This window comes from Hylaeus volcanicus, chromosome 8 (assembly GCF_026283585.1).
Source record: "Hylaeus volcanicus isolate JK05 chromosome 8, UHH_iyHylVolc1.0_haploid, whole genome shotgun sequence".
Lineage (NCBI taxonomy): Eukaryota > Metazoa > Arthropoda > Insecta > Hymenoptera > Colletidae > Hylaeus > Hylaeus volcanicus.
This window is the reverse complement of record NC_071983.1, coordinates 12,747,975-12,774,147: the sequence shown is the minus strand read 5'-3', so window position 1 is coordinate 12,774,147 and position 26,173 is coordinate 12,747,975. Positions and strand designations below refer to the sequence as shown.

General features: G+C 34.7%; 1 protein-coding gene across 11 annotated transcripts in view; it reads right to left on the bottom strand.

Moving 5' to 3' along the window:
• The window catches only part of LOC128881593 (ankyrin repeat and fibronectin type-III domain-containing protein 1), a 205,701-nt gene that overhangs the window by 22,158 nt on the left and 157,370 nt on the right, over positions 1-26,173 (bottom strand). For 5 of the 11 annotated variants that reach the window (XR_008458111.1, XM_054132802.1, XM_054132803.1 and 2 more), the window contains 3 exons: positions 7,966-9,537; positions 5,104-5,241; positions 4,274-4,352 (listed from right to left, as the gene is read on the bottom strand). Coding sequence is in view for 10 of the 11 variants with exons in the window: in XM_054132802.1 (XP_053988777.1) it covers positions 4,274-4,352; positions 5,104-5,241; positions 7,966-9,121 (1,373 nt within the window). In the remaining variant the exon portion in view is untranslated. The remainder of the gene's footprint in view (positions 1-4,273; positions 4,353-5,103; positions 5,242-7,965; positions 9,538-26,173) is intronic. The other 6 variants (XM_054132805.1, XM_054132804.1, XM_054132807.1 and 3 more) reach the window with 2 other exon arrangements.

The following is a 26,173-nucleotide window of genomic DNA, read 5'->3' as shown; positions in this document are numbered from 1 at the left end:
AAATTTGAAATTTTTAGGGGTTCTTCCTATTATTATCAATAATAACTCTGAGAAATTTCAAATTGTTACATCAATTTTTATTGGCATTAAAGAAAAAGAAGTAAGCGATCGACAAAATTCCATGTATTTTCCATTGAAACTTTTCGAATGTTTGGGGCACGTGTGCCAATGCCAAAATTGAAGGCTCAAATTGTGCAGGAATATTTTCTTATGTATTTGCAAGGTATTTAGGGGATGCGTGAATCAGCTAAATTGTTACATTTGCTAACCTATCGTCGATTAAAAAAAATTTTGCTGAAAAATATTAGTAGTTTTTGAGATGCCCTACATTATGTGACTATTGTAATTATATAATTATATTCGTAATCTTTTGCAATTTCGCCTCGACGAGAACTTTAAGCGAATTTTTTTCCTAACGCCTAGCTGCTCGGATAGCAACTTTTAGGAAACGAGAAAGTCGAAAGAGTAACCTTTAGTCGCGATGAACGTTTAATTTTCACGAAGTTCCTGCGAGAATACTTTTCTCTGGAAAATTCGCGTCTCGCTGTGGAACTTTCAAACTTATTCGAACTTTTCTCCCCCGTCGCGACGTTGCTACGAGTTTGAGAGAAATCGGTCTTTGTGTTCGATACTTCATACGTTCGATGTTTTCGGGAACTGTTATCGTGTTGTTACCGTATTAAAGCAGCAAAGAAAGTAAATAAAACTGTTCAGAGTAAAAGGTTTGTTTTTTAACTTGTTATGATCATTTCACTGCAGCCTCTTTTTTTTTAGATAAATTAACTCTTTAGACTCTAAAGAGGTTTTAATTGTGAGCTGCTCTACAAATGTGCGTCGCAGTCGACTCAATTTAAATATTTCTTGTTGAAAAAATTTGTACAGACTACTCAAATATGTATGAAAACGGGATAAAAGGTTCGATAGAATTAATTATTTTTTTCCATCCTAACAAAAAATCACGAAAAATCGCTTTTTTTAGACCTCCTAATTCAGGATACCTTCTTAACCTAAAGAAAAGGTGGACAAGTCGATATTGACTCTGATCAGGTGAACTCAAAACCACGTAATTCACTATTTAGTAGACGAGTGAGCACGGTTCGCTTAATGGCAGACTAATAGGGATAACCACCTACCGTTGGGGTGACCTTATGTAATAAAACTTTTTTTCTCTGTTTTTGCCTTTCATTAGCAGCCAGTCCAAGTTTCATTTTGCAATAGCCTTCGTGTAACCTATTCAAATATAAAACCAATTGCCGACGAGTCACGCTCGAACGCTGGACGCAAGAAACCAACGGTTTAAGCGAATTAAAGGTCTGATCGAAGCTCAGGGATTGCGCGTACTGAAATATCTACGGTAAAGCTCCGTCCATCCAGACGACGGAATCGAATTATCGCTGGGAATTGCTACCTATCTAACGAGCCTTCTGTCACGGATCGATAGGATTACAATGTGTAACGCGACAAGACACGTACGGAACGATACGTTTCGTTTCCAGAGCTACTGCTGCATCGACCGTTGAATTAATCCTTGCATTACACTAGGAAAGGAGTGTGCCCCATACTCGCTATATAACTGCCAGGTCGTCCTATAACCTCGTGTCGCTTACTGTTCCGCTATTAACCCTTTGCACTCGAGGCCTTTTTTTAAGTATCTACCAGCAACTCGAGACGCTTTCTTAGCAGTCTACTGCCACAAATGCTAAGCTATCGAGATTTGAGAATCAGGTCACCTTTACCTCACCGACGATCATTTTATCGAACCTAAAAACTTTGAGTATTGTAGATTTGCTCCGTGAAAGCTAGTGGTGACTGAGAGTCACCTTTCGAGTGCAAAGGGTTAACACTTTGCCGTCCGGTGATATCAATGTGACACTTCGATTATATTTCAAGTACAAAAATTGACTTCTTTCTTACATTTTTTTCACTTGCGTTTTTCAGAAATTTGCAAATCGATAAAAAGAAACGATAATTTCCATCGAAATCAGATAAAGAATACACTTCTTCAAAAGATAATATCAATGATTACGTTAATGAAGAAAACTTCATCAAGTATAGTATTATTTTACATATTAGCGAAATTGTACTTAACGAATTGTACGATAATAATTATCTTCATGTGGTTGGTACTTGTCAAATCATAAAGGACATATAAATATACACATATTTATAAAAATTAAAATTACTGGACTTTTTTTTATAGTGCATCTAATTGAACATAAATATTGCCATATAAAAATGCAAAGAAAACTTCTTTTAATTACTGTCCGTTTCGTAATTAAAAAATTACTTTAACGAAACTAGGGAACTTAATGATTTCTTGTCTAAGGGCTCAACAAACTCAGCTACGCCACACTAAATGAGAGTTAGTCGATCCCATCGCTACCGATAACCACGCATTGATTTTCGATTGAAAACAGCGGAATTATCGTGGCGTAAAAAGATTTTATGAAATCGAAGTTAGAGTTGATTCTGCTGTGGTAAATACGAACCTTTGATGAAAAATAAACATCAAACGGCGCGATATGACATTTCAAGAGCTTGCCCGGTGCATTCGACCCATTCGACGTTTACTTTATGTGGCTGAGAATTCAATTTCGTTCTCGTTTAATAGTGAGACATATTTATCAATAAAAAAAAAGGAATCAGACAAAAATTAGCGTAGTTGCGATTAATGGTACGATTACGTTACGTGAGTATTTTTAAAAAGTTTGAATCGATGAACTCTCAAAGAATTCCGTTAGTCTTGTGTTGTGACTCGTGTCGTTCGATCCTACGATAATTGGCTCGTCTTCTGTAACGGCCGTGGCAATTAATTTATAATTGCAATTAACCTACATCGCGTTCGAAATCAGGCCGTGACGCCGCGTAATTCTTATAATATGCAATGTTACATCTTTCACTTGAGTATTGGAACGTTTCGTCACGAAAGTAGTTACCTGTTTTATTCACACGAGATGGAAAACGATTATTAACAAGTTTTATTGAAAAAAGAAAAAGGAAAATCTTTATACAAACTTGTCCCTGCTCTTAAAAAGAATACCTGTACTTATGGTACTCTTTTATGAAACACGCTTTCAGCTCAAGAACTTTTCCAAAAACTTTCCCGTTTGTTACAGATATTTTAGAACTTTTGAAATTGAAGGTTTAAGAGCAAAGTTATTTCGGAACTTTTATAAGAAAAAGTTTCATTCAAATGTTATCGATAAGGAAAATGCATGTTCTCGTTACATGAAGATTTTCATTTCTTGTAATTTTGAATCGAACTACAACAATTTATTTGTGAAAACTACTGCTATAAAAGTTTTATTCTAATTGCTTTATCCATTGGAAATATGTTACAATTTTTTTTGATCCCTGAATGGAAATTGAATGGGATAATATTAGGATATCGAATTCTTCTGTACTAGAATATTTCAGCACTTTAAAGATTGAAATATAATTCGAATATAATTTTTAGTATGTAGCAGTTAAATTCTTTATTATAATTACAATTGAATTTGATTTTTTAAATTCAGTATTGAAATTTCATTTTAATTTTATGTTTCATTTATACAGCGTAATCTTTCTGTCTTATAAATTATTACTTGAAAATATTTATGTTTGGAAAGGACTATACATAGCAATCCATTGATGGAACAATGGATTTCTGTTTATTTTTAATTATCGCGAGCCACCCCAATCGACTAAATTGGCTGGTAGATGAATAAACAATAATCAGTCATTGAATAACCAGAAACGAAAATAAGAATTTTTATATTGTTAAATATATTTTCATGAAAATATTGTAAATGGATTGCGCGAGCATTTCTCATAGAAAAGTCTAAATATGATCTAAATCGGATCATTTTTAATTATATGACAAAAAAAAAAAGAAGCTTCAGTTTCAGGCATACAGTCAGTGTAATAAGTATTCGTACAGGAACCATTTATTTTAAATTGGTCGCTGTACGAATACTTCTTATACTAACTGCAAGAGCGAGCTCGACTAATTCTTGCCGTTAAATCGAAGGATTGTAGGTAAATAGCCAGTTTATAAATTTGTAACATCATCGTGGAGTTCATAATTCCATGTATCGATAAATTATTATGGCTGCGTTATAAAGTATCACTAATTCATCAGTTCCGTTTGGAGACATGAATAAATAAATATTCGAAGATCATTCATGCCATTCGAATGCATATAAAATCTTGAAATGTCAAGTTATTTAGGAAATTCGAAAGGTGTATATATTTTATAAAAGGATCTTTTAGTAGAAATGTTTAATAACCTCACCTGTTCACGTCCACGTCAGTCGATTCCAAAATAGTTCTGGCTTTGTCCAAATGGCCATGCTCCACGGCTGCGAAGAGGGCTGAAAGATAGAGAAAAAGGAAGAACTATATTACATGCGCAATATGATCGGTTTTCTCTTCAAATCGATTAACAGTACTGGAAAGATTGAAAAGCAGTTCCCGTTGGGGTATCGATTATCGATGAATCTGTAAGTCATAACACTTTTTCAAGCTTTTTCATTTTTCATCTCGTATAATGAAACGTTCCAGAGTTACAGTCAAGGAGTACAAGTAGTAATCAATAATACGAAATCATAACTCGATGGTACAAGAAATAAATTATAATTTAAGTAAAATTTTGCACTTGCAGTAAGCATAATGGTACCTTTTACGCTATGAACACATAGAAAATATAACCGAAAAGATTAATAAGGTAAGCAGTGGTTGAATTACGACGAAATAAAAGTGTCAAAAATATACGTAATTGTAAAAATAAAATTCACGTAACGAGACAATGTTGTTAAAAAATATCACTTTTTTTTTTTATTGAAAATAGATGAAATTTAAAATACCTTTGAAAAAATAACGTTCGAAATACTCGCAACGATGAATTGCGATTCGAGCATATTAAACATAAAAATAAAGCAGTAAAAATAAAGTTTGTTTACTCGATAAAAGTGAAGTTACGCCAAAAAAAAAATGGATGATTAATATCGAAGTTAAAAAATATACGACGATCAGCCTGGACACGAAGTTTGTACATCGAGGTTAATTGCATAAATTAGGAGATAATGAGAAAGAAAATAAATAATAAATCAATAAATAAACTACCATGCAGGTGTATGTTGAGGGACTGTGCCGACAAGGGATTGATGTGCACCGACGCTATGTTGTTCGTTTGCTGATGTGGCTGCTGCTTTTTCTTCCCGAATCCCTCCAGGAACTCCATCCCTTGCAAAGAGTACAACTCTGTTTGAACATAAACAAAGGGAACTGAATAAAGGATAACAATGGGAATAACGCGCAGTATAGTGACGCGCAAAAAATAAAATGATAAATTAAAAGCAACGGAAAACCAGAGGAAGTGAAAGAACACGAGAATTATTTTGACTTCTGCGCTGATTGCCAAAAGTCACGCAGAAAAAGAATGGCAATGATTAATTGTAGGGAGCGGAGAGAAAGTAAAAACCATTGTCGCGTTTAAATGAATTTGTTGATCGTTTCGGCGATTAAACGTTGCCCTGATAAATAGCAACATGCTTTCGCCCTTCGAGTTTCGTTTTAATTGAAACATGTTTTATCTGGATGCGTATTTTCTACGACGAATAAAGACTTCGTATGGGTTTTTCGATCAGAATTTTTCGCTAAATTTTTCGGAATTACCTAAGTTGTTATCTAGAATCAACCAGCAATTCACATATCGATTTGTATTTTTGTATAAAAAGAGTAAAAATAAGAATATATTGATTTAATGGAATGAACAATGGCATACCAATAATAATACCGATAATAATGAACAGTATTATCTGTTGTTACAATTGTGCTGATTAGAAAACAGCAAAAAAGATGGAAGAAATAACGTACCACCGTTAACGTTTATAAGCACCAGTGCAAGTAGAAGTAGAGAGTAATGGTCAGACACATTAGCCAGGTCGTATTCAATCGCACATGTGCAACATCAATTTTCATAATTGATTTCTTTAGAAATATTTCTTTACATTTTCCAATTATTTTTACGTACAGGATCGCTCTATTTCCTATCGATTCACGAATTTTACCGCACCGTGTAAAATACCGAAACGATTATTACCAATATATATTATAAAAAATAAATTAAATGTATATAGTGTCACGCAATGACTAAACATCGAAAAGCAAGTGATTTTATGTAGCAAAGTAATCGAAAGCGGGGAATAAATTTTATTTGTTCACAGTTTTGTCGTCGAGAAAATCGATTTTGAGGATATGTAGGTCAAGTACGCACTTGACTGCTAAATCTCAACTTTACGGTTCCTGCGTCTCTTCCCTATTGCGTTCATACGTACAATTATTCATAAAACGAAGAATAGTTAATTATAGGAAAACAAACACTATTTACAATAGAGTATTACTGTTTTCGAGTAGTATATTCATATACAACAAATATTAATGCAAAGATTTAAAAAGAAACGAAATTTCGAAGTCGTATTTGTGTCGCAATCAAATTTCAAGATCGATTTTTACGAAAACGGAACCTCATATTGCAAAATTTTATATTACGTTTTCGACTAATTTATTATTATTATTAGATGTACAAATAAGTTCGGTGCCTTTACATATATATTCAGCTGTAATTACCTTTCAAATTGAAATTTTTTTTCTCGCCGATCGGTGTCTTAAGGGGCTTGGAACATCAAAAAATGAAAAAAAATCTCTTTTTATTTTTTTTTATTAAAATTGAAGCGATTCTGAACAATTCTACGCAAAGAACATTGAATTTGGAGCACTAGAAGTGATAAGAAAATTTTGTTGAAAAAAAAAAATGGAATTTGTTTTAAATTGAAAATTCAATTTTTTTCAAACAAATTTTTTCACCACATCTAGTGCTTCAAATTCAAGTTTTTTGCGTAGAATTGTTCAGAATCGCTTAAATTTTAATAAAAAAAAAAAATAATAAAAGAAAAAGTGATTTTTTTTTTTATTTTTTGATGTTCCAAGCCCCTTAAGGTATAAGCTTCACGCTACTAAATTCACTATATAACTTTAACCTAATTGGTATATAATCTCGAAAAACAATACCTCGCATCATGGCGTTTCAGAAAGAGCACATTAGACATTGTATTCTTTTTGCATTTGAGTCGAAGAGAAATGCTGCTGAGGCTACAAAAATGATTCCCATTCATGCGGCATATTCTCCAGATATGGTCCCCTCAGACTACCATCTTTTTCGGTCGCTACAACACCACTTAGTTGATTCTCATTTCAAATCTTTCGAAGAAGTCGAAAAAAGCAGTAATGAGTTTATTGAATCAAAACCACCATTATTTTATAGAAACGGAATTCGCCAACTACCCGAAAAATGGAAGAAGTGTGTAGAAAGTAATGGTGATTACTTTGAAACGTAACGTGTATTCCTTTTTCTTATAAGTAAACATCGAATATATGACAAAAAGCCACCGAACTTATTTGTACACCTAATACGTCATTTAAATAAAAATGAATTTATCACGAAATAGCTTATTACTTGCAATGCTACTCGAAAAAAAAAAGAAAGAATTCGTCTTGTCGTTCTCAATGAGAAGATACTTTTAAAAAATACATTTGACGAATTTTAAAATTTCATCTACTTGGACCGGGCGCTTAAACTACAGGCGCGACCCTGGCAGTAGTATGTCCCGCACAATTTCCAGCAAAAATCGTCTCGCGGTCAAAGGGTTATCATAAACTAATTCGAATTAAAAAACAAAACGTAGATTCCGGTAGAACGAAACATCCTGTTTCTAATTATTTAAAACATTATGCAAAAAACATTTAACAATAGGCGGAATGTGAAACTTGAATGAAAAGGCGAGCCTAATAATATGTTTAACAGATATGGATTGACCCGGGTAGTTCTAGCGATAAATTGGCTGCGATGTGGACAGCATTGGCATGGTCTTCGTCTTTCCACACTACCAAACTTTTCTCGACGAATAAAAACTTGATGGCTCGTACTTGATCCGGAAGTGGTCGTGACGAGGACCCTGTTCTGTCCAACGATGGACTCGGTGTCCCTCGAATCCTTGATGGACTTCTTCCTTCCGACGGACACTTTGTTGCGAAAGCTTCCGCCGCGTGCGTTCGTCCAGAAACTCGCGATATTATCTACCGTCCTGAGCCTGCAGGACTTCGATGAGCAAACGGACGTTCTCCTAACTAATTCGGCCGACTTCTGCCCTTTCAACACCAGCTCCACCGCCGGAACATTCGGACGCTCGAAAGCAGACTCGTCGTAGACGAACGAGTGCAAACTCGCTGCCCTTTCCTCGTCCTGCAGAACCACGTCGTTCACGGACAGGCTCCTCGCCTTGGTTCCGACGATCAACGAACAAGAGGTGTTTCTATTGCACTCAGTTTCCGTCTCGAATACCTCGCTGCTGTGAACGCAACGGAACTCCATTTTCCGGTCACGTAGTCCTTGAGAATCTACCACCACGGTCAATCCAGGCTCCTGACAGGATTTCCCCAAAGAGGATTCGTCCTTGGGCTCCTTCTCGTTCGACTCGCGATCGGAGTCCTCCGCCTCGAACAGGAAACTCGAGACGGAAGAATCCAAGGAGCTGTCCAGACAGAAAGTAGGATTCTCGTAGGACACCTGACTAGTCGAAGCATTTTTCTTCTCGCAGGACCCCGTCTCGTCGCTCCTCCAACGAAAAACGTGAGCGGACGACAGGCCGTCGGTTTTCTTCGAAGGTTTCTCCGGGTCCTTGCGGTTCTTCCTCATTATCCTGTCGGTCAGACACAACTTGTTCTTCAGCTCCTTACTGATTCCACGAGACTCCAGCTCGTTCAGCGACTTGTTCCGGTCCTCGGCCACCTTCTCGTCCCTCGAAGGATTGGGATTCTCCGTGCTGGTTACAGGACTCGAGGACTCTTCCACCTGCGGAAGCTCGCTCCCACGGTTGCCGGAACGCTGATCGCGCGTGGCATTAGGGGATAAATCGAAGCCAGTGTTTAGATGCAAGGTGGCGCGACTTCGCAGCTTCGACATTAGCTTCAACGACGCCCGGAAGGACCTCGACCTTTTCAGGGTCGACATCCTGTCGTTGGACGATCGCCTCGAGAGTAATTCCATCTTCGGGCTGGACCTCGACGATTTCCGAAATTTCATCTGGAGAAGCTTTCGGTTTCTGCTAATTTTCTCGCTCGACGAATCCTGAATGATCACAAGTGGCCAAAGAACTCCGATTTGGAGCTTTCGATTCGATTATCGCACACGTTACAGAATCTTGATTTTATTTAAATTCTTATTTAGCGGCCTCGATTATAGATCTCTTCTTATCTTAGACAGTTAAATTTTGATTTAATGATCACACGAGTTCTAGAATCCTCGGAGGTTCAATTCAGAATCCATATACTGAATTTTAAGGCGATCGATTCAAAGTTTCGTGGATCATCCAAAGCTCGGTTAATAAAATTGTCTTTAATTGTATATACAAATATATTATCTCTTCGTCTCTTTGGCAAAGAAAGACTTCGAATTGGTCCCCCGGAGGTCCCTTCAGGCACTTCTTTGGTTCCGTAAAGCTGAAAAATTATGAACATTTGTAGACGAATTGGACAAGTTATCGACAGTCCTTCCTTCGAGAAAACACGACGACTCCTTTTCGAGGCGGTTGATAGCGTTACAGAGGAGAGAAATATGTCGCGTGAAATTTTATGCACCGACTCTCGGGGAATACATAAAATGATCGAGGCCTTCAGCGATTCCCTTCGAGAACTGGTATGAACACCGGGTCCGATTAGAAGAGGAAATAAACACTTAAAAACGATATCCTCTGGTTCGCATCAAGGTTAATAGTGCTCTTTACGACGTAGTTAGAAATGGTGACACGGACAGTTTCACGCTTTCATAGATCAAGATGAGAAACGACCAGAAACGACACTTTTCAAAAGAAAAGAATAGCGTGACATTAAGAGGGTATTCTAGTATAGAACTTTCAAAATATCAATTCTTCTTTGTTTTGCATTTTCTCAAATAGTAGACCTGTAAAAATATATCTGCCGAAGGATTTTGATGAATTCGTTAAATTAACGAAGTTAGGAACGTCTAAAGAGAACGACGTCCAACGACTTGATACATTTTCTGGCGTTGAAAATTATTACACGAAAATGATTACAAACACCAGATGTTAGTCTATTTGAATAATGGCATATCAGATTTGTATTATACGAAGAATGTTGGAAGTCAGCATTACAAGAGGCTTGTTTAGCACAAAAAATTATTAAACGGTTACAATGACTGAATATTAATACATTTGGAAACTTATATATTACGCATTCGGTGCAGTTGAGGTAGACAAATAACATTGCAATCGGTAATGAAGATTTACAACTTACTCAACTACCGTGGATATTATAACAGCGCAGAAAATTCTTAGATAGTTACAGCCACTGAATATTAATCCAATTGAAAAATGATTAAAATACCATCAGATTTGAAAATGGTAAATAAATGGTAACATACGGCGAAGATGGACGAAGAAGAAGCTCGTCCGTTAATGAAACCATTACTTAGCAGTGAAGACTAATAGAAGACCATGAATAATGATTCGGTATCGCAGGATCTATATTTATTTACCATGTCTAAATGATCAAGTGCAGAAAATTCTTACACGACTACATATAAGACATACTAGACGTATTCGATTTTGATTAGACTTGGGACAGGTAAATAAATGGTAACACGTGACAAACATGAGGATCACAGAAAGTCATTAAGGTGAACTTGATGCATTTTCTGGGGTTGAAGATTATTACACGAAAATTATTACAAACACCGGATGTTAGTCTATTTGAATAACGGCATATCAGATTTGTATTATATGAAAAAGTACCTGAATTAATGGAGGCATTAAAATTAGTGAAATTGTTACACGACTACGAACACTGAAGATTAATTTAACAATGAGTATTAATCCAACTGCAATCTGGCATAATAGATATTCATTGAGTTTATGAACAAATGGTAATACTAAATCAAGCTGATTAGTACAGACGATGAGAAACGGGAATGGTAAGTATACGGTAACGTGTGATAGGGGTGATCGGTAAGGACGATAAAGAAGTCCACATCCACTAATGGAAGCATCACATAGTGTAAGAAATTACTACACGATCGTGAATACTGAATGATATGGCAGCCCGAGGCACCATTAATTTATCATTTCTAAATTATTTATCGTAGCGCCATTTAGCGCACGAAATTGTAATAGGCATATGAATATTAAATATTAATTTATTTACAAAATAATTGATTACAAAAGAATCGATAAATAAAATGGTAACAGTGAATGGAGGCGATAAGCACTAAGTATATAAGTAAGCAGAAAATTACTACACGGTTACAATCGTTGAATATTAATCTAACTAAAAATTCCATCAGAGATTAAGGATCGGGGACACACTAACCTGACACATAAATATTGAATTACAAAAACGGGACCACCACAATGCAACCATTGCAACAGGACCCTCGCCGTGCAACACTTAATTGAGGGATACAATGAACTGGAGGAAGACAGAAGAAATCTCCATATCCCAAAGTCTTTGGATATAGTACTAAACAATAAGCGAGATCTATAAATTTGCGAAAGCGTTGGATAGACACAATATACTGGTCGAAATATGAGTTTACTACATAAACAATTAGTCGTTTTGCCAAACGTGGTCGCTAATAACCTAGACGTTGATGCGAAAAAAAAAAATTCCATCAGATTTCAAAGTAGTAAATAGTAACAAACTATGAGGATGATAAGTAAGGATAGCAAAGATCTTCCTCAGCTATCGGAAATATTACTTAGCTTGGAAAACTATCATTGAACATTGATTCCACTGAAAATGACATTAAAATTCCATCAGCTTTCAAAATGGTAACACGCCGCGAAGATGATAAGCGAGGTCTACGAAGAACTTTCTCAACTACTGGGTGTATCGTACATCGCAGAAAATTATCAGACGGTTACAATCACTAAATATTAATCCAATTGAAAAATCGCATGTTAAAATTCCATCAGATTCGAAGATGGTACGTAAACGGTAATACGCTATGAAAGTGATAAGCAAGGATAACGAAGACTTTCCTTAACTATTGGAGGCATTATTTAGCGTAGAAAATTATCACACTACGAAAATTATTACGACTACGAGTATTGAATATAAATTTAATTTTCAAATGGAACATTTGATTTCCATCAGTTTTGGTACTTGTAAAAAACAAAAGGAAATGGTAAAACGTAACGAAACTGATAAGTAACAACGATGAAGAGTCTTTTCAATTACTGCGATTAGAGAATCTACTTGCGCGATACGATTAATCATTTGAAATTCATGGTACACGATTTATACAGGGTGTTTCACTTGAAACAGGAGTTCAGATCCTCGGATCTTTCTCTATTTTATAGAAACACGAAATCAAACAGGAACGACACGAAACGATTGCGTTCCTCGAAAAGCACGTGATTAATCACCGAGAGTGGCCTCATGGGAGCTTCGTTCGACGTCGACGATGAATCGAGCTCTGAGCATGATCGCGAGAAACAAAAGCTCCGAATTGATAGCGGCCACGCGGGGGACTGGTTAGCCAGAGTGAAACGATTTTATTATTTACTTAGGACGCACGACGCTACGACGATTTCAGCGCGCCGGTCACAATTGCCCATTACGAAGAAGTGGCCTGAACGTCGCCTCTTCCTCCTCGAGACGAGCGTGACAATTTGTTAGCTCAATCAAATTTATTGCTAACGTCCGTGGTCGACCAGCTGGATCGCCAAGATCGAAGGCGTTGCGACGCTGATCGACGAAAAGATCACGTCTATTCTAAAATTCGCACACTGACTAGCATTCAAAATCGTATACCTAGCGATTCGAACGATTTCTTTTTATAATACATTCAAATCGTTAACGACGAAAAGCACTGTATCAATATATACTCCAATGTTTCTTTATTTAAAACGTTACAGAAATATTACACAAATTGTAGTAATGTTTAGTAAATTAAATAAAATTTGACGTTACGCAGGAAACCTAGCTGCTAATAAAACTCGTACACAAGAAATTAGATACATTTTTAACCGACTTCGAAAAGGAGGAGGTTACTCAATTCGACATGTATATATATATATATATATATATATATATATATATATATATATATATTTTTTTTTTGTTTACAGTAATATGCAAGACAAATTATATGCATTAATATTTTTTAGGAAATCGAAATGGATTTTGAGAGCATCAAGAAAGTGAAGAAATAGATTGAAAAAAAAAACAAATTTGCTTATACAAATTTTCCCTTTACAAAAAAGTAAATTTGAATTTAATCGTATTTAGGAATTACTACAAGATCTTGGTCAAGCCTCGAGCTTTAAATTTTGCAGACTAATAAACGTTTGTCTAACAGTGTCTACAATCTTCAACTTCCACTTGTTTATACAAACTTTGCCTACACAGATAATTAAATTTGAATTTAATCGTATTTAGGAATTATTACAAGATCTTTGTCGAGCCTCGAGTTCTAAATTTTGCAGACTAGTAAACGTTTGTCTAACGGTGTCTAGGAACCTTCAACTTCCACTTTTTCTTTTCTTAATCTAAAAATATGTCAACTACTTATTCCCAGGTAAATTTTCGCAATCGTTGTTCAAGTACTCGTTTGGCGATAAGAAAAGCTTCTAGAATATTGCTCTGATAACTTTAAAAGGAAGCATTCGTGCATCGAGAAATGCAGTCGCAATGTTTGCGCAAACGCTGAAGGAAATCTGGAGAGACCTGGAAATCTGGTGGCTTGGCCGCGAGATTGACAAAGAGAGAAGAAAGCGGAGTAAGTGGTTCTGTGGGCTCGCGAAAGAGGCATTAAAAGTTGCTCGAAATAGTGTCTTTGCAAGACGTTCTTACCAACACAACTGCTTTTGGTTTGGAAGGAGTCCTTAGGTCGGAATTCATTTAAAAAATTCGCTGAACCGAACAATGCTCTAAATCAGTGGTGCACAACCTTCTTCGCTAATGGGCCAAATAAAGTAAAGCCGCATATTTTTTTTGCATGCCAATTTAATTCCGATTTAACATAATTTCAAACTTATTTTTAAATACATACGCAAATAAAAACGTTTATTAAGGCATCTAGTCTTCCATTAGGCTACACACTTCTTGAGATTGCGAAAGTATGTTCAGGTTAACAGTGAGCAATAAACATTATTGAATTAAATTAGTCTTGAGTTTCGAATACAAACTGTTTATATAATGCTTTTCCAAGCTATTTACGTCTCCTTGTCTTTTTCCAATTCTAATTCATACTACATAGAAAGATAATAAAAATACTCCAAAATTTAATGAAAACAATTAACTTAGGTCTCGAATTTCAGAATGAATGAAACAGTCATGGTCCATTTCTAAGAATAATATAAAATTGTGACGAGTACTTTAAATTCTGAGTTACAACTTTACCAAATGTCCGAATTTTCAGTTAAGATATAAAAAATACGTCACATTCCTTTAATAATTGCGCTCTTAATACCTTATTAAGACACATTTAAAAAAACATTTCCATTATATTCATTTGTTTATAGCTCTACTTTATGCACTACTGCTCCAAATTAGCAGAGCGTCCTGCTAACCAAAAAGCTTTTCCAAAGCTTGAGTATTTTGGAAATGTATACGCTGGAAGAATGAATAATATAACGGAATCGTTATCGACAATCGTTATTAACATATAGACGTTATCGCATCTAACAGAGGCGCGCAAGCGAAAAGCTGGAACATGTATGACTAATCTAAAAAATACGTAGAAGTGTGGATGGTTGGATAATTACAAAAACGAGTAGAAGTGAGAGCAAGTTTAACACCAGGCGAGGCAAACGATATTATAAATACATCAACGATCAGATAGTCTGACAGGTTCAAGACTCTGCAAACACGAACATGCGTGCACAGATGGTCAAGTTATACAGAAATGTGATCGCATAGTTTGAAAGTAAGAAATGAAAGTGTCATTAAATACGTTAAAGAAAAATTACAAGTATCGAACTGGTGATATTTTTCTGCTCTTTGAAAATTTATTACCAACAAATTTAATATCACCTTTAATTATCGAAATAATAATCTGTATAACACGTCTGTATTAAATCTTGACGCCCAAGGCAAAACGCATTAAAATTGCCTGCCAGTGAATTAGTTAAACAAAGATTTCATTAATACTGCCATGATCGTATTAAACTACTTCAGTCTTGAACGTCCTACAATCCTGAACTTGAACGAACATCGACCAGCATTGGTTTTAAAAAGGGCTTCCGTCCTTTCTCCCTTCCACCCCTGTTTATTAGTCCATCAACCCTTAATAACACCTAATCGTCCCTGAACTACGACTAATGCGACTCTATTATTACTTAAGTAGCCAGAGAATCAAGGAATAGTCTACTTCCTCTATCTATTAATTGTATTACTATGTATAAGGTGCTCTCAAAGTAAATCAAGATATAGTAATATTTTCTTTAGGGGAAGGATGAGAAAAGTGTTGTAGAAACATTGGTAAAAAATCATATATATATATATATATATATATAATTGTTATTATAACTTTATAATGAAGCATTTTTTACCAATGTTTCTACAACACTTTTCTCATCCAGGAAATGTTTTTTAAATGTGTCTTAATAAGGTAATAAGAGCGCAATTATTAAAGGAATGTGACGTATTCTTTTATATCTTAACTGAAAATTCGGACATTTTTATATTTCTAATAGTTTAGCAAATAATTACTGTGTATACTAATAAGCCCGACCTACTGTATGTGTTACGTATCTACAACTGGCCTGGCCAGATTCGCCTTATTCAATATCATGTATAACCTCAAGTTATAACGTATAATATCCCAATTTCTGTTTTCTTCATATATATATGAAGGTTATACATGATATTGAATAAGGCGAATCTGGCCAGGCCAGTTGTAGATACGTAACACATACAGTAGGTCGGGCTTATTAGTATACACAGTAATTATTTGCTAAACTATTAGAAATATAAAAAAATGTGCCAAACAAATGTTGTATGGTATCATGGGATACGTATAGTGATGATAATTATTTGACCTTTAAATGAGCTGGAAGAGCATAATGAAGTTCACGTATAAATTATTAAATGGAACTCTATATTTTTTATTGGATAATTTTGTAGCAGATATAAAAACCTTTACAAAACACTACTTGTACATGAAGTTTACGTAAACCGTTGTTGAGTAATTAACTCTGAACGTCGACATGGCATTATAGACTAATGATTATCTTAATTACACATTTTAATATTTTTATCACTCCATTTAATCACTCTAATTACGGAATTTTAACGCTCGGGCAAACGATTTTAAATATTCATCAAGATCAGCTACTAATTTCTATGGTTAAAATGAAAGTAATAGCAACGTCGCCTTTGTTCGACTCGGCTCCCTTCGTTTTATCCTCAAACACCCAACTTTTAATTGAAGATTCCAGAGGAGAAACGATTATAGCCCATTCCAAATCGAAATTGAGATTTTAAAGATGTTAAAACTTAGGGGAAGCAATCAGACGGCAGTATAATAGCAGAAGAGTGTGCAAAAGAGCAAATTCAAAAGAAAATTAAGAGCCAAAAAATTTTAGCTTTAATAACGAACAATTAATTCCACATTTTTTCAATGAAAGCATGATCAAAGTCCAATTAAATGTCTACATTCTTTTCAAGTCTTTTTACATTTTCCAACAAACTTTCTTTTCTTTCTTAAATTTGAAGGTAGTGTTTTTTTTTTATTTCTTATAGTTTATCACAATTTAATTCATAGTAAACAATTTTGAAATATTTTTTTATCATTTGTTACTAACCCTATAATTACTTCCAATATGGTTTGTAAATTGCTAAGAATACATACTCATTTTTACACAAGTAACATTACAGGAAAGCCCAGACTACGATAATAAGTTTCACTGTCGATTGAATTCAAGTAAATATTACTTTCAAAACTTTTACTTTCATAAAATGTGTGGGCAGACCTAGAAACCCTTTTAAATGATTAATTTTCGAACCGTGTATACCGAGAAACGGTTAGGAAAGTTTGTTTTCCAAACATTGAAACTTTTACTCTTTCCAATTACGATTGTTTATCCTGCGAATTGTTCAATTATTAATATCATCCTTTCAAATCTTTACCTCTCACTTCATCGTCGTGTCTAACAACCACAGCGATAATTTCTCGCTCGATGGAAAGAGGACGAATGCTGGAAACAAAAGAAAAGCAAAGGATGCAAGCGACCGCGTCCTGCTTTAACGCCCATTGTGCTAATAACCGCTAACAAAGCCTCCGTTTCCCCATTCTCATTCTATCCACGATTAGTGTCTCACGATTGTTGCCGTGAGAGATCGTATCCACGGCATTCCGTGTCTAGATTTTCCAGCTTTAACGATGAGGGTGTATTATTATATATAAACTCGGGGATGAGATCAAGTTCAACGTGTACCCACGAATTTCAATGCTCAAGAGGTTTTATGATCGGTTAGAGAATATTCTAGAAGCGTAATAAACAAAATTTGAAAAACACATTAGAATCTTCTATATCGAATCAAACAAATAAGATATACAGGGTGTTAAAAAAAAAGCATTCAATATTTATATGGCGTATAGGGCACACTGTACCGAGTAAAAAAGCTTTAGTAAACATAGGTCCAAAGGTCAACCGTTTCTGAGGTTTGTTGTTTATATAACATGATTATTCTAACTTTACAAGTAGGTAGTGTGAACTCTAAAAAGGTTAGATTAGAACTTCGTACGAGTATTTCGAAACAAAAAGAAGTACATACATCTAAGTAGACTGGAAAATTTCGTGAAAGCCTGGGTAGCGATCGACAGAGGCTCAGAAACTGATTTTTCCAGTCGATAGAAAGGAACTTCGCGTTTCTAGTTTCTGATGCATCGGGTCGACGGCAATCCGAAGATATTACTTTCTTCCGGGGCCGAATGGAATTAGAACTTTTACTACTTCCTCGAGTAACGTTCGCAGAACTTGGCCGCAGCCATTAAGAGAGCTAACGAAAGTGGATTGTACAGGGTGTGTCCATCAGACGAGGTCGTATCTCTTCGTTCATTGGAAATAAAAACAAATAAAAGAACAAGTCCTTCGCTCAGAAAACGTCCAAATCTATGTGAAAAGTTGTGTCGTTTTTTGTATCGTTAGAATCAATGAAATTATCAAATAATTTTATGACATCACATTATCCAAGATACTTTTTAAGTAATTAAGTGTTATTTAAGTACTTGTCGAACATCAAATCATTTTTTGTATCGTACTTTTGCTTGTAAACTAATACGAAGTAAATGAAGCAAGATAGAAGAATTTCTTTTGTACAATAAATCTTGTATTAGGTTGGTCCATATGAAATGTAGTTTATACAAACGAAACTCTAACTATATAAAAATATTTTTAATAAAACGTTGTACATTCAATTAGAATAATTTTCAAATAATTCTGTGTTTTTGTTAATTATGAATGCATTTCTTCTGTTTCATTGCAACAAGTTTCTGCATTAATTACACAATCAGGGGGTAGAAAACGATGACGAATAAGATAATTTTCTAATAAAAAATCACCAGCTTTGAATTTTCCAAGTCAGCGTTGAATTACTGTAATATTCACATAAGCTTTTTTAAAAGCTAACTTTTTGTTTCAAGCAATTTTCACGAGTTTCATCTTCACTCATACAAAAAAAATTACGCAAATATTCCAAGTAACCATAATCGTTGATAATAAGGTCTTAGTATTTCTATTCTATTATAGTATTTCTATTCTAAACATCATTAGTATTTTAATATGTATGACTCACAGTATATTTCTTCCTCTGTAATATGATTCGAATCAATTGATGACAGAGTAGACTAAAATGGATGTTATTGGCCCGGGTGATTGAAACACTGAAGACATTTCATATGCACCAACCTAATATTTTCTGCACCGATATTTTCTTATGTATTCGTAGTGTATTTTCTTTATGCATTTAAATAAAGTTAGTTCTCGTTTGAATTACATAAATTTTACTGTCAAGGAAATTGTCAAATATTGATATATTATTAATGTTAGCAAATATTGTATGTTATCAAATGAAATGAAAAGAGAAATCTACATAAATAATCAAAGTAGTCTAGTAGTACTATTTAATTACACTTATTTCACAGTTACAAATACAAATTAACAAATTCTCTTTAAAAAATTGAAATTCGTTCAAATATTCTGCATTAAAAATCTTTTCGAACAGTATTAAAGCATTGAATTTGAATAAACATTAATTCAATTGACATTCAATAACGTTGGATCGGCGAGATCATGGATCACACGTGAATGATTAGTTGAGGTTTCCTGTATTCGGGTTAAATAAAATTGCAGCAGGTGTGCAACTTTACACTGCAACTGCATCGTTGCACTTATTCAAAAGGTGAAATTATACAAAGGGCCTTGTTATTTTCTTTTCTTCCACTTTCAACGAAGCAAGAGATACGACTCGAATCGCGCGAGGAGTCCTCTATTAGAGAAAATTGCTGTGTTTCCTTGCTAGAAAAGACGAATAAAGTTTGCTGTGCGATGTGCGCACGGCCCTTCGGGAAAAACCTGAAGAAAGGTTGCTCTAGAACTGGAATAATTCCGGTTCGAAGAGAAAATGATCAAGAATCATTACTGATCGTTACAAGCTGGGCAAACGACGTAAAAGAAGAGTGTCGAGAAAGAAACGAGGGCATACTTAATAAACAAGTATCCAAGCTTCACTGTGTTTTCTCTGCGCAAATGCGAATTGAAAAACTGAACCTCGACTAACGGGCATGATTAACCTCATCTCTACTGCAGACAGTGGTGAACGAAATTTTTATCTAAGTAAGAATTTCAAACATTGAATAAAAAGTAACATTTTAAAGTGCGTTATACTTATACTTGTATACTTATACGAAATAAATTTATTCGACGAATAAGTGATATTCATTTGTGACGAACCGTAATTTATTCAAAGTAAGTAACCAAGTTTTCTTCACCAGTGAATAAATTCATTTCGAATCAATATCTTTGTCCATTTTTTGTCGAATGAATATAGTTATCCATTATTCGTCAAATACAAGATAGAATTAATTAATAACGCGAGTTAATTTAACCCTTCGAATAATAAATAAACATGAAACATTATAGGCAGCTTCATCGTGTATGGCACAAATATACTTTGGATTTCGATAATGTTTGTATTAATTATGTGTATATAGTAAAGGATATTTTTATATTTAAAATTAAAATCATGATTTTTATTCAATAAATAATAAACTAAATGTTTATTATTCATTCGTTATTAGAAATTCGTTATATTAATTGAAGTATATATAAATATTATTTTGAAATATGTTTTTGAAAGCTTCATTCCCTCATGAAATATTAAGCCATTCCGCTTTTAACGAAACACTATACTATATTGTATATACTCCAAAAGTGTGGCATGAACTGTAAATTGAGTCTTTTGTATTCACTATTTTTTATAAGCCATATCTTCCTTCAAGACATTACTGTACAAATTTCGAGTAACAGATAAGCTACCTTTGATGTATCATGTGTTCAATAAAAATCACAATCAGGATTATGAAATTAAAATTATTCTTTGTAAAATTATTATTCAGTAAAATCAGTAATTTATGAAATATTTATTTCCACAGGTTTGCTATGCGTTACGATTGAGAGAAACAACAACAGTCGAGCAATCGAATTAAAAAAAAGATATCACCTTATAGAGAATGACAAAACGAAACGTTTTTATATTTACAGTTCATTCATACGACGTTTAGTTTCAGTGATAAAAATTGAAAACTCAAAAGACCTTTTTCCTGAAATTCAATTGTTGCAACGAACTTCTAAATTTTCAATTTTTATTTTCGAAACTAACCGTCCTATGAACAAACTGTAAATATAAAAAAAGTTTCGTCTTATCATCACCTATAAGCCGATACTTTTAAAAAATTAATTTAACAAGTATAACATATACATTTCTCTGAACCCATTTCTCGAGGGCGTACAACAATACATATAATACATACATACAACGATACGACAATACATGCAGTCAAAAGGTTAATATATGCTCCATATCTCATAAATGCATCAAGTTTGCAGTAAAATTATAAACGTTCGATCCTAATGAACATTTATCGAGCGTCGTTTACAGAAACAATCGTATAATTTCCGCAACACGCGAAGAAGTATTTCAATTTAATTGCAAAAACAATCAAACTACGACTTCGGTGTAAAAAGTGAAACGACATCGTAGTCGTCTTCTCGGTTGATTACGGAAACGGTAAAGATTCAATTTAACGAAGAAAGTTGAACCGTAACCTGGAAAAAGAGTCGTCCAGACAAATAGCAATTACAGTGTCTCTGGCCATTTGCCGATGCTCGTTATTTACTTCGTTTTTATGAAGCTGGCCCCTGTTATCTCTTCGACAAACAAAAATATCCGTTTCCACCGCGCGGAGTTACCGTTCCCCAGCATTGTTAATACATCGTTGTTCCATGACGAACGCGTCGCTGCTGCGGGCTCTGAACCGTGCACAGTTATGAATCGCTGAGAAAAGGTTACAACGCGCACAGAGTAGAAAACTATTGGCTCGCTGCAAGATTCTGCGTTATGGAACTAGTCGGGAAATGTCTGCAATTTATGGTTGAAAAAGGAATTATTCAGCATTATTCTGAATTATTCAGGAATGGCATATTAGAATTTCTATTACACGAGCAACCCTCGAGTTTCATGGTACTTGAATCACACGGTTTTCAAGCCATTTGGACTTAAAAGAACGAAATTACGTAGAAGAAAATTTCAAGCCATTTGGACTTAAAAGAACGAAATTACGTAGAAGAAAATTTCAAGCCGAATTCGTTCGTATTCGTAATTCTAATCGTACTCCAGTTAAAGAATGAGAGGAGTGACTTAACTTTCAATGAGAAGTTCGTAATAACTAGACTGCGAATCTTTATGCATTTATAGGAAATTTGAATGTGCAAGAAGCTACAAAATGCAAACAATATGCAAGGATATAAAAAAGATTGAAAGTAAAGTTCACGTTATAATATTCGCAGAATAAAATAGATTCCTATTTAGGTTCAATTTTTTTAGTCACGTTCGCAAAGATTTTATTTTGCATAAACATCCGCAGTCTAGTAATAGCTATTAATTATTTTCACCTACAGTCGTAAAGATCGAAGAATCTTAATATTTTCCTATTTAATTGATCAATTAATGCGTATACATTTGTCATAGTATAATTATTCCCACGTTTATTTCAATTGTTTCATCTATTACCACACCCTGTAATCTATTTTCCCTCCCAAAAAATTCTCTCAATTGCGTTTTCTACATTAATTGTATATAATTTTTAGAAAAATAATTTAAGGATGATCGAAGATTGAAAGCAGGGGCTGAAAACGTAATAAACGTTAGACTCAATGTGGCTCATTTCGATTGAAACACTCTGTATATATTCGATACAAATTTCATAGGTAGCATTTAGCTTTAGTTTTTGCAATATTTTACACGTTTCCATCGACGATTTTCGCAAGTACAGTGGGAGTAGAAAATATTCGTACACCGATCAGTTTCCAAAAAAAACTATGTAAAATTGTAATTTATTAACTTATTTTTGATAAACAATGACATTCTACATATTCTCGGAAATCTCTAGAATAGATAGATTACAAAAGACATAGCTGTTTATATAAATTGCGAAATTAACAAGAAAAAAATAATTAATCGATAGAAATATTGAAGTAATAAGTATTCGCACAACTGTTTCATTTTTAAAACTTCATTAAAAAAAAAAGGAATTTACATTAATTTATTAGTATATAATATTTCCTTCGTGGGATTTCCTTTTGATTTTATCATTATTGTAACTCTTCTAAGCATTAAATTAACTAAATTATTAGTTATTTTATAGAATATAGAATATAGAAGTGGGATCTTCTTCCATTCCTCTGTTAGAGCCATTTGAAAGTACTTTACTGGAAATTTGATGTTTTCTAATTCGCACGGAGCAATGAACTAATGTGTTTACGTTACAAACTCTACTGTAAATGGTTCGTCGTAAGAATCGTACAAATACTTATTGCTTCTATACTTTTACCCACTTTTCGCATTTTTTTGTTAATTTCACAAATTATATTAACTAGTAAATGTTGTTTGGACTATATCTATCTTAGAGACTTCCGAGAATATGTAAAATATCATTGATTATAAAAAAAGAAATTAAGAAACTACAATTTCACACAAAAGTTTTTTGGAAAATTGATCGGTGTACGAATACATTCTACACTCACTGTATTTTGAAACGCATAAAGAGGCAGTCTCGTTGGGTATAACAGAATAATTAGAATTCAGGGGGAGCCTGGAGCAGACTATAATGTACCCCTTTGAGGCGTTGTCCTTATCACGACTCTGTAGGCGATAAACTACAATCTACTTCCTTCCAGAGTCTCTGACACTGTCTATCGCCTTCTTCCGCTCACGAAGTGCTTTGAACCTGTTCAAGAAGCGTACTCAATGAATTCGTATACCATAGCGTTACAATACAAGGAAAACTGCGAAGAAAGAGAACAGCATGCTGCCTGCAAGAAAACTTCTTTCCTCTCGACGGTTTCGTATGAACACTACAAAATTCCAATTATCCAAGCCTTTTTCTTATGTACGAGGATACTTTATACCCGCCTAATAAAAACCTACTCAACAGTCCACCAACATCTACGCTTTTTACTCGAGAGAAGCATCCTTCTCCATAAAAGAATTTTCTTGAAACAGTGTGATACCATATTGGTCGCTATTATCCTTTTCTATTTTCTTAATTAATATTCTAGTGGCTGCGACTAGTTTTCGGTTTTCAAATCGATAGATTTATGTCGATTTACAGGAATTGAAAAAGTATAATGTTCAGTAATAATCTTTAAAGAAACTTTAAAAAAGAAAACTTCGTTTTAAATTTATGTGAAAATAAATAATTTAAAAGAAGGGTACCATAGAATAACTCAAAAAAAAAAAAAAAAAAAACGAAGGACAAAGAACAACTTGACAGCAACTTGACAACCATGAAGGTAAACATGAAATATACTAGAAATAGAAATATATAGAAGTAAATCATTTTTAAAATATCAAATTATTTTTATTTACTTAGTGTCGTTTCAGTATAATTATTATCACGTTCGTATCCGTCTCTTGAATATGAACGAAGAAATAAGAAAATGTGACTTCGGTGAATTCGAGAAAATCGAAGACAGAAATGAATCGAGCTTCGTAGAACGAAACGTCGATAATCCTGAGGAAAGAGAATGACTGAAATTCGCAAGGAAAGCGTCCATGAACGATCTACTTATGGTTATGCAACCTTCCATGCATGGCGGTTTACCTCGCAAGGACGCACGTGCGACCGTTCACTACCGTTCAAATACCATCGAGACCAAGTCAACCGTTGAAGTCGAGATAGTGCTCATCGTGTTTTCCAAGAAGGAGAAGGAGCTGTTCTTGTCTGGTAACAACCATTTCTGCCATAACGCGATTGCGAAGTCTCTGCAAACTTGCAAAACTTGCTTTCCAACAATTGAATTTCAAGAGAACTTGCTTGAAATGTCATTAGCATCAACGATACTATTTTCCTTTCATCGATTGCATCCGTTCTCAACAGGCAGAAATTAACATTATTATTGTCATAGACAAATAGTATCGTTAGCGTACCTAACGAACGTTTTATAACTTATTTGTGATATAATTAAAACTGAATGTGAATTAATTCGTCGAAAAGTTCAGTTTTGGGTGCTTCTATTCGCAATATAGCGGTTTCAAGCTCTTAGACACTGTATTAACCCTTTGCACTCGAGAGATGACTCTCAGTCAACCACTAGGTTTTCTTTAGGTTTAATTTCTTTGGAACTCGAAGTGCCAATAAAATGATTCTCGTTGAGTCAAAGGTGGCCCGATTCTCAAATCTCAAATTAGAGATCTCATTTTCGAAGTCAATATAATCTTAGCATTCGTGGCAATAAAATACTGAGAAAGCATCTCGAGTTGCTGGTAGATACCAGAAAAAAAGGCCTCGAGTGCAAAGGGTTAAAAATTGAACCGTCAGAACTGTAGCAAACATAGGAGAGCTGATACAATTATTGGCCCTTTTAGAACACTCGTAAAATTGTTGTCTTCGAGCTCATTCAAGAATGTCATTTTCACTACTTCTTTTTTAATTGTACTGTTAAAATGTTTATGGTCAATAAGGGTAATGTAACGAGGATAACCCTCTGCACTATTTTTGCTAGCGTGACTCGCGATGAAAATTTTAGGCTAAACTTAAAAATCACGAGTCAGGCTCGTTGTTGAATTTAGTGCGAGCATTCGGGCGCAAGGGTTTGGCACAGCTTTTTCCGAGTTTCAGCGTAGTGCACAAGGGGTTAAGTATCGTATGAATAGGTGGCGCTAACCCTTTCTATATCGAGATGATAATGAAATAAAGATATTACTACAACAAGCACTGCCTCGAAGAACCGTTCGACCAGCATTTCAAGAACTTGTCATAAACCTGGCTAACAAAGGGCCCTTCGACTTGGAAGCCGAACGGTCAGCTGGCCCCTACGTGCTCCCTATCCGAGCTTCTGAGCCACCCCTTCCCTCGTCTAGCGTGCGGGCCCAGAGACAAGGGCATGCCAGGGAAAATTACCAAGCCGCGGAGGGTACGAAACCCTCTCGGATGGACACTTGTTTCTGACTGTCGCGAGTTAACACTCGATCATTAGACTCGATAGTAATAGCATCACATTTTGTAATTGCCACCGAGTAGTATAAGGGTTGAGTTTAAGAAAATGAGGTATCCTTCGATCGTGCTGATTTTTTTTATCATAGGTAGCCCTTGATCTGGCGATTACAATGGTGGTCATCTTGACCATTAACTCTCCCCCTCCACCCAGGAGTAAAACACTGAAAACGTTCAAAAAAGTGCTTGTTCACACCGATCTCGGCGAATACATCATTTCCAACCTTTTTTTTTCTGTGGAGGAACATTAATTTTTGCTGCCCACACCAATAACTATCCCAAACCTACACAAACAGTATTTCCGTGTAGACAGTATATACATTAACAGTATTCAATGTT